This window comes from Danio rerio, chromosome 12 (assembly GCF_049306965.1).
Source record: "Danio rerio strain Tuebingen ecotype United States chromosome 12, GRCz12tu, whole genome shotgun sequence".
NCBI lineage: Eukaryota > Metazoa > Chordata > Actinopteri > Cypriniformes > Danionidae > Danio > Danio rerio.
This window is the reverse complement of record NC_133187.1, coordinates 20,739,225-20,749,477: the sequence shown is the minus strand read 5'-3', so window position 1 is coordinate 20,749,477 and position 10,253 is coordinate 20,739,225. Positions and strand designations below refer to the sequence as shown.

At 33.9% G+C, this 10,253-nt stretch overlaps 1 protein-coding gene across 5 annotated transcripts in view; it reads left to right on the top strand.

The window, feature by feature from the left end:
• The first annotated feature begins 416 nt into the window (after nucleotides 1-416).
• Nucleotides 417-10,253, top strand: part of gucy2cb (guanylate cyclase 2Cb) — a 37,344-nt gene continuing 27,507 nt past the window's right edge. The window contains exons 1-8 of one of the 5 annotated variants that reach the window (XM_073918372.1): nucleotides 417-498; nucleotides 1,540-1,610; nucleotides 3,944-4,094; nucleotides 7,140-7,246; nucleotides 7,343-7,410; nucleotides 9,259-9,474; nucleotides 9,583-9,704; nucleotides 10,102-10,201. In XM_073918372.1, coding sequence (XP_073774473.1) covers nucleotides 3,953-4,094; nucleotides 7,140-7,246; nucleotides 7,343-7,410; nucleotides 9,259-9,474; nucleotides 9,583-9,704; nucleotides 10,102-10,201 — 755 coding nt within the window. In that variant the 5' untranslated portion in view covers nucleotides 417-498; nucleotides 1,540-1,610; nucleotides 3,944-3,952. Of the gene's footprint in view, nucleotides 587-1,539; nucleotides 1,611-3,293; nucleotides 4,095-7,139; nucleotides 7,247-7,342; nucleotides 7,411-9,258; nucleotides 9,475-9,582; nucleotides 9,705-10,101; nucleotides 10,202-10,253 lie in introns of those variants that run through there. The other 4 variants (XM_073918373.1, XM_073918374.1, XM_073918375.1 and 1 more) reach the window with 4 other exon arrangements.

Below are 10,253 nucleotides of genomic sequence, written 5' to 3'. Positions count from 1 at the left end.
GTTAATTTAGTTATTAAAAAACATTGTGTCTGTCTCTATACATAATGATCAACTCTGTTACATCAATTAAATAAAGCCATAACAATCTTTAAAGCACTGAAAGAAGAAGCGTGTGACATGATTTAATAAAATACATTTATGTTTGAGACATGCCATGGGGTATATGGTTTGAAGTTAGCATCTTGTGCTAAAGTAGCCTACAAAATCGTGGAGAATGTCAACTCTGTAAGTCGTTTAACAATGATTAAAACAACAATTAGTAACAGAATCAAAGGTTTCCTATCGCATTTAAGCAATTTGCATTGTGTTACACAAAATGGTTGAAATTGCAATTTAATAAAGCATGCATAATACGACAATGTCCTGAAGTGTTTTCATCCTTCACCTTTAATTTTGAGACAGACCACGCCCTTCCCAATCAAAGATCTTTGTGCTCAGCACGTGTACCCAGAGCATTCAGTTCCTGAAGTGAAGAGGAAATAATACCGATATTTTCAGGTATGGTATGTTAATACAATTAATGTTACACTGTTTAACGAGTTTTACAGGCAAGCAAACTACTACTGTCTACTACTACTACTGTCAAGTATGAAACTAATTTTCTCATGATCAACATATAAGCCAATGTACGTGTGAGCAAATATCATACAGTTTTAGTTTGTGTTTTTATCTGAGTTCCATCAAATGAGGTATGTAGCATCTAGAACATTTCAGTGATTACTGTCTCTGTCTGGGACTATTTTTTTCTGTGGAAGCATGAAATTTGATGAAGTCCTTCAGCCGTGAGTGTTCATGATTCAGCAGAACTAAAGAAACAAATAATACTCAATTAGCCAAAGTCAAATACTTCAAAATTGTTTAGTTTCAATGTTACACTTTCACAAATGTGAAGGTAATATATCAAAACACAGCCATTCATTGTTTGGCTGTGGTGTAGCGCCATCTATTGGAAGTGACTTGAAACGAAGGGTGCGGTTTGTGTTTAGTGAGTGACGTGTGTATGACCACTAGATAGAGCACAGCACCAGGTAAACTAGAGATTGCACATATAAATTTATAAATAAATATATATATTTATATAAAAGGGCAGATATTTCGTAACGTGTGATGCATTCAGTCAACTCCAGTACATGTGAAACAGTTCAACCCTGAGAGTGGAAAACATTAAACCGCACGCAGTAAAAACATAAATTTTTATTTACACATTGACACTTTTATCATCCATTTTATATTGCTCTTTCAGCTCATAAACCAGAAATTGGTTATGGGACACTTCTACAAAAAACAATTACTTTTTTTTATCACTGTATATAATCAAACATTTATGTACGCACACGCCAGCTATAGGTAATTTCATTGCTTGAAATTATAAATCATATTAGCCTTGAGTCATTTGAACTTAAATTACAATAAACAGACTTAAAACAGCTTGTATAACATTAAAATGACGTTAGAAATACAACTGAAAAGGTTTAATAGGAAAGTAAGTTAACATAAAAACATGTTATCATAACTTATGGTTCATTTAATTTTTTACAGTGTGGTATGATCGAAAAACATGATTGAAAATGACTTATGGTGTCTGCTGACGTGTCTTGGCTCAGATTCAAGTAAGATTTACCTTTTTCTCAGAAGCTATAAATGAAACTGAACCATAAATATATGAACTGGCAAATCTTTTGTTTGATTGGGTAAATCATTACTGAGGGGAAGCACTAGGTAATATAAACGTGTTGGGAAGGAAATATCTAAGCACAACACAATAAGCATAGTTATAGTTTTTTAATTAAATTTTACAAGAGAATACAGATTGTAAAAGTTTTAACAGACAACCAACTAACAAAAAAAAAAAAGAACCAAAACATATACACTCACTGTCCACTTTATTAGATACACCTTTCCAACTGCTCATTAACACAAATTTCTTATCAGCCAATCCTATGGTAGCAACTCAATACATTTAGGCATGTGGACATGGTCAAGATGATCTGCTGCAGTTGAATCCGAGCATCAGAATGAGAAAGAAAGGTAATTTAAGTGACTTTGAACATGGTATGGTTGCTGGTGCCAGATGGGCTGGTTATTTCAGAAACTACTGATCTACTTGGATTTTCATGCACAACCATCACTGGGGTTTAAAGAAAATGGTCCCAAAAAATATATATATGTCCTGTGAGCGCGGTTCTGTGGGTGCAAATGCCTTGTTGATGTCAAAGGTGACAGGAGAATGGCCAGACTGATTCAAGCTGATTGAAAGGCAACAGTAATTGAATTAAGCACTTGTTACAACTGAGGTATGCAGAAGAGCATGTCTGAATGCACAACTCGTCCAACTTAGAAGCGGGTGGGCTACACCAGCAGAAGACCACACCGGGTAACACTCCGGTCAGCTAAGAACAGGAAATTGAGGCTACAATTCACACAGGGTCACCAAAACTGGACAATAGAAGATTGGAAAAACGTTGCCTGATCTGATGAGATTTGATTTCTGCTGCCACATTCGGATGATAGGGTCGGATAGTAGGGTCATGGCGTCAACAACATGAAAGCTTGGATCCATACTGCCTTGTAATAACAGTTCAGGCTGGTGCTGGTGTAATGGTGTGGGGGATATTTTCTTGGCATATTTTGGGCACGTTAGTACCAATTGAGCATCGTGTCAGCACCACAGCCTACCTGAGTATTGTTGCTGACCATGTCCATCTCTTTACGACCACAGTGCATTCATCTTCTGATGGCTACTTCTAGCAGGATAACGCACCATGTCATAAAGCGCAAATGAACTCAGACTGGTTTCTTGAACCTGGCAATGAGTTCACTGTCTTCAAATGGCCTCCACAGTCTCCAGAACTCAATTCAATAAAGCACGTTTGTGATCTGGCAGAAAGAGAGATTGGCATCATGGCTGTGAAGCCGACAAATCTGCAGTGACTGCATGATGCTAACATGTCAACATGTCAAAATCTCTGAGGAATATTTCCAGTAGCTTGATGAATTTATGCCACAAAGGATTAAAGCAGTTCTAAAGGCAATATGGGGTCCAACTCAGTAGTAGAACGGTGTACCTAATAAAGTGGCCGGTGAGTGTATATTGGTAGTATCACTGGGCACCAATAAAAATACACAAAAATGGTATTTATAAATAAAATATATAAAATTCAGTAAAACTTTAAATCAATACACTTATAATGCACTATTCAAATTTCAAAATAATATACTTATGCACAATAAATCATGTCATTAGATTAATTTATGTATTTTTCTCCTCTCACCTGACCTGGGAAAACAAACAGGACGTGCTTCATTTTGACGGCTTTTATGACGGATTCATTTATCACGGGACGATGGTTTTATGACTCGACCTTTGTCCTTCACTCCTCTTCTCACCATCCTAATCATGTACATTAGTGTTTAATAGATCCTGAGAGCTTCTGCTTTAGCTGCTTTGCCATAAATTTAATTACTTACTTATATAGAAATATATGTAAACAAGCTCCTTTATTGTGAACAGTAGGCTTAACTGATGACTTTGATTGTGAGCTGGCATTATGAGCCACCAGGACATAAAAAAGACTAAGATGCCTGTAAATGCTGTCTATATAGGCGGCTCAGTAGGTTTTGAGACACGACCACTGATCGTGTTGTTCATTAACACACTCAGGTGAGAGGAGAGCGATCAGTGTGAAAGTGCGTCTGTCTTTCTGTCTGCTCGAATACAACGACCAGCTTTTGCATTTTCAGGATATTTTCGAGATACACATGTCAAAAGTGCGGGATATAACTTAAGAACAAATAAAATGGACTGCAGACTGCTATTAACAAACACTTTGGAATGTAATTCAGTCTTGACCAAACGCTTTGCTGACTTTTGTCTTTTTGACATTTGAGCATGGATTATCGTATCTGGTTGTTTGTGTGTTTCTCGTGGGCATTCCTCAAGCAGAGTCTCTTGATGAAAGAGTCTTGCTTGAATGGAACTCTTCTGATAAATGTCGTTTTGCTGGATGACGACGTGTCGCCCTGGAGTATCAATTTTGTGAAGCCTGCAGTGATGAGAGCTGTTGAATCTGATTCTGAGATCAACTTTAAAGATGGTGACGTATGCTAGCAGCATTTTACACAATGCGGGGAAATTTAGAAACATTCTTTACTAATGACAAAGGCATGATGGGGTGTAGAAAAGAAGAAGTAAAAAAGTTAGTACAATTTTGAAGGGATTGTTCATTAAAAACCCAGCGGTTCCAACTTAGTCTTTGAGTTTCTTTCTTCTGTTGAACAGAAAAGAAGATATTCTGAAGAAAGTTGGAAACCTTTAAACATTGACTTCTTTAGTATTTGTTGGATGTCAATAGTTACAAGTTTCCAGTCTTCTTTACTATTATTTTCAGTTCAACAGAAGAAACTCATAAAGATTTGGAACTATTAGAGGATGAGTAAATAATAAATAAATAGTAGTTTTGGGGTGAAATGTCTCTTTAACATTCAAACGCTGTAAAAATAATTCTTTCTGCCTTAAATGTTTTAGTTGAATCAAATTAACTTTTCTAGTCATCTCAACTTACATCAATCAAACTGACTAAATATGTCAAGGTAAACTTATGTAACTGTAGTTGAAACTTCATTAGCTTATTAAAATAAGTTAAAGCAACAGAAAACAATTGTTGTCTTGACTTTTTGTCAATACATTTTTACAGTGTAGTAGTAGTGGTTGAAATTACTACAAATCTTACATTTATTTTATTTCAAAATAAATTAGTCAACAACAATTTCTAAATTTCAATGTCACTGCTTAGTCCTTTTCAACTTTGTCCTATAACTAGGGCCAGACGGAAACTGCGGACGTTTTTTGCTACTTTCAGAAAAAGGATTTCTGCAGAAATAATTTGGGAGTATCATAACTAAAACCTTAATATATGAAATAAAAAATAACATCTTATAAACTTTGATTTAATGTTTAAAATGCTTATCCAATAAGATCCACTTTATTTGGTAAGTAAAGCAAGTCTCTCATATAATATATCTAGTAAAAGAAAGGAAATAAATCTGTACAAACTGCATTGTACATAAATCAGATGAACATTTTCACACAAGTCAATAATATTACTGTAATTAATCTAAAAACTGGATAAATATAGATTTACACACATTTACTCAAGTGAATAAACAGAATTAATGATGGGCTAAAAATCTGCGGAAATCTGCGCGCACAGATTCCGGGTGGGCATACCTATAACACAAATAAAAGCCGTTTTTAAAACATTTTGTGAGTTACATTTATTATGAAGCAGAGTATTAGAAAACATAATGAGCTTTTTAAAGAAAAACACTGAACTGGATTCAAACACTTTCAAATAGCTATGTTAATTGTGTCAATCTAGCACCTGGTGGTAATTTTTCTCTATTATCTGACAAGCCCTGTTTAACCACAACTGAAATTGACAGTTTTTACTGACTATAAGATGTTGAGCTGTTCTACAGCAACTGCAGATGAGAAGCAAAAAAAAAAAAAATTGGTAACACTTTAGAATGCTGGTCCATTAGTAAATGTTAGTTCATGTATTTACTAACATTAAATAAGTATGAATAATCTTCTAAAGCTTTTTTATATTCATAGTTCAACATTAACTAATGCATTATTTAAATCCAAAGTTGTTCCTGTGAACATTTGTTAATGCACCATGAGTTAATAAGAACTAACATGAACATTATAAGGTTAACAAAGATAGCTAAAAACATAATAAATGTATTACTAGTAGCTTGTTCTTGTTAGTAAAAATACATTAACTAATGGACCATTATTTTAAAGTGTTACTGCAATTTTCTTTTCGACAAAATAAGTTGATCATTTAAAATCTGTGATATTACAATACAGTTTTTACAGTAACTAATTCAATTTGCCCCAAAAAGTTTGGTTGTCTACAAAAGACAGTTCATAGGACCACATAATGCAGAGAGTCTCAATACGCAATCATTGCAGCGCTGATTGACATAGTTATCTTTATTCATTTATTCTCATTTTAGGATATTGCATTAAAAAATTCAAATGTATACTCTTAATTGTGTCCGATCATTTTTTTAAGTTAAAAACATTCCTTGATGCACATCAAAAAAGTAATGGTACTCTTTTTTTTTTTTTACCTCAACAGATGATGTGATTTAAAATGATAGACTAACCAGTGAACAGATCTCATCTTACACCATCGCAAATGTTGATTTAATTATTGTGCAATCATCCAAGTGAAAGTCCATCTTTAAAATTATGTTGTTTAATAAGCTTTTAGAACTGTCGTACACAACAGTTTTACAAACATTAGGCATTGCCTTTAAATATACACGACTTACTTTTTTATTGTGTGTTTTGTCTGCCACTCTTAAATGCAACTTATTTAACTTCTATGAGGGAAAAAGAAAGATAAAGTGATTAAATTTGTTTAATTGATTATGCTATTTTCACATAAATGTAACATTTTTGTTATCTTGAACACATACGAGAGAAACAGTGTTTGAAGCAATATTTCAATTTTGTGCATAAAATAAATTCACAAATTTAGATGGCAACATACACTCAAAAATACGTTTGTGCTATTTCAAACTAATTAAAAAATGCGCTGAAACTACACTTAAGTCTTAAGTTTTATTTGGGACAACTAACTGTTTTATGTTCAGTCCACTTAAATTTGTAAAAATTATTAAGTTAACTTTATTGAATTGTGTTGGGACAACATGAAGAAAATGTGTCAAGCCCAGCATTTATTTAAAGTAGCAACAAGTCTCAATGTTTAAGAGAAGTTGGACTCAAACAATTTATGCATTGACGCAAAACAAAAAAAAAATCTAAATGATTTCCTAGCCTTTGCTGATGAGAATGTTTTTGCTTAGTTTTTTTAAGTAAAACACTCTTATACAAACAGGAGGGTATAGCCACAACTAAAATGTCTTCACATATATATTTTTTTATATATAAAAAGTCATTATTTTTGAAAAAAGAAATCAAAAGTGTTTATAAATCGTTCTATAATTCAAATGTTTGTTTTTTTGTGTGTGTGAAAACTTTAAATGTCTAAGTAGTTCATTTTGAAATGTTTATCAAATCTCAGTTCACAATTTTAATTGTTGAATTTGCTTCCTTCTTCGTCAAGGTGTGAATTTATCGGTTAGCTTCAGAGGGTTTCAGACCATCTACTACCAGAAAACAGGCTGCAGCAGTAGCGCCTGCGAAGGAGTTGAAATTTTAAATGATCTTGCGGTCAGTTTTGGCTCTTTAAATTCTTCTTACATACTATATAGGAGCTACACTACTTAAAAAGTATGTTTACTCTAACAGTCATGATTTGTTTTATAGAATGCTGGAGAGGAGGGATGTGCTCTGCTGGGACCGACCTGCACATATGCCACTTTTCAAATGGCTGAGTAAGTTAGATTTTGCTCTTGTAGTTTTTTTTTTTTAGGAATCTAATTCAAATTCAAATACGATATAGTACTCACACTTGTTGATAAAAGGTGTGCTTTAGTGTACAGAAAGTGAATTTGTAGTGTACATTAAGCCTTAGAAGAGTTTTAAAAATAATTACAATAAAAAGACTTAAAGATTGTACAACAAAATCTGCATTTTGTTATATGATATATAAAATGTAGTTTTTGGAAAACATTAAAAACAAGACATTCTAAATCCTAATTTTTCTGCGAAGTCTATAATCTCACACTGAGATTAAATTAGGTTTTAATTAATGTTTGAATTCTTCGACCATATTTCAGCACAAACACATATAAATTGCATATAAAGATTTACTCATAAGTCTACTGAAATATTTTAAAATGCACTCTTAAAGGAATAGTTACATTTACTCACAATGAAATCACCCTCTAGTTGTTCACAACCTTTATGACAATTCTTTAACTTTTCTTTTTTTGAACATGAAAGATGTTTGGAGAAATGTTGCAAAGCAGTAGCCACTAAAATCCATAGTTTAATACTGTTTTCCAACTTTCCTCAAAGTTTCTTTTGTGACAAATATGTTTTGTAAGTGTTATGATCGCAAACAGTGTTGCCCTTACCAGCTGCATTACAGAGAGCATTCCCTGTCATTCATCCAAACTGCAAATCATATCATGCCCTGCAATTACACCGGTATCAGTTCACCTCCTGATTACACACACACAGCTGAAGAACATCATCACTGACTACATGGACCATATTTACACTATTCACACACACATCCAGTGCTGAGTCTTTTTCCACTGTAGTGTTCATTTCTAATTGCTTTCTTCAATTTGCCTTGCTGTGTTTTGTCGTTTTGTTTGTTTATACCTGTGCTCTTTTTGATTGTTTGTCATCTGCCATGACCCCTTCGCCTGTCTGAATTTGCACTCTTCGAATTACTTACATATTACTTATATATTATTATTATTAGTATACTGTAAATGTGTGAAAATGTAAAGAAAGAAATACAGAAAGTCTGATATTTTCAAATAGCAGATAGGACATACTTTTCTTTTTTATAAACTCTGAGCAGGTTATTCACCAAGTTATATTATATGACAGGATATTTTTACAGTTAAGTCAAATCAGTCTACATGCTAAAAGTGAATCAAAAGTTGATTTTAAAATTTTTAGATTTTTTATCATCACTAACGACACCAAAAGTAACCAAAATATAATAGTTTTTCCACCACTTCTGATAATAACTGAAAAACTGAAATACTAAAATGACTAATATTAGGACAACTTTAAAACATAGGTCTGAGTGATGCTTGAGCCTGGCTGTATTTAACTCCTAGAGGCTACATCTAACTCATAGGGGGTCTACAGAGGAGAACATGCTGAAAGGCTTTAGTTTAGACAAGTGAATTCAATACGTTAAGTGCATTTGAATGACAAGTGCTGGTGTCACAAAAACAATCACATCAGATGAATCCAAATGCACATAAATATAGTGTGCACTTCTTACTTTAGTCTTCTTCGTTTTTAAAGAATCCCCCCATCCACCCTGACTCCTTCCCGTCTTTCCTAGCTAAATAACAGGGGAGTTCTTGAGCTCTACCTGAGCTCAGACTCTTCTCTCTCCGACTAAACAGTAGGGAGCCCCAGGGCTCGAGGATCCTCCAAGCTCTGGGCTCTCTCCCGGGACAGCATTGATTCAGCCAATAAATTTCACATGCTCATTACTGTTTTTCCCATATATAACTACAAGACATGAAAATAAATCCTCTATGTCTACACATTATACATGTTCTCATTATCGCCCTCTACTTCTGTAGTCTGGAGATCGGTCTGAACCTCAATATGCCCATCATCTCAGCAGGAAGCTTTGGTTTGTCTTGTGACTTAAAGAGAGATTTGACTCGCCTCCTGCCTCCAGCCAGAAAAATCTCCAGCTTCTTCATCAACTTTTGGAAATTTCATGACCCTGTTAAGCCTAAGTGGGAAACAGCGTATTTATACAAGAAACCGGATAACACAGAGGACTGTTTCTGGTGAGGATAGTGATATTGTATATTAATTGTTTAGTAAAAAAATACAGAAATAATTCTTTGTAGTTTCGTATAATCAAGTTAACACTGATATTTTCCCCTCATCTTTAGGTATATAAATGCTCTTGAGGTGTCCAATGGTGGTTTTTCCCCCAGTTTGCAGGAAATTGAGGTTATACGAAATAAGGAGGACCTCACTAAAGCTATGGCCAAGCATAACCGGGAGAGTAACTGTGAGACTTTCTTTTATTCAAATATTTGTAGGAAACAAGCTTCAGTTGGTAAATGTATTATATATGGGTGCCCCGACATGGACATTTTGGCCAATACATATCAACAGACACTTCTATATCATTGAATGCTGGAAGCCATTGATCTCCTTTTTATTTTATCAACTTTATTTAAAATATCTTATTAGGTGTTCAAAAGGTAAAGAAAATCAGGAACCTCTAACAATAACAATAAGCTTGCAGCCAATCAGAGCCCTCGTGCATAACGTTTTGTTGCGTTTTTTGTTAAAATAATGAACCTGAACAAAATGTTCTGCTGTTGTATTCAAAAGTCTTCCAAATGTTAAATACATTGAGGCTTGTTTTTATTAGATAACTTATGTTGATTTGTGTTTTACAGTGTTCATTTTATGTGGGACACCTGATGACATCATGGATCTGAAGAACGGCACTACAGACTATGATAGTGAAATTGCTTTTCTTCTTATTGACCTTTACAAGTCAGTTGTTTACCCTCTTTTATTGCTTTCTTTAATATAGAGCAAGTAAGAT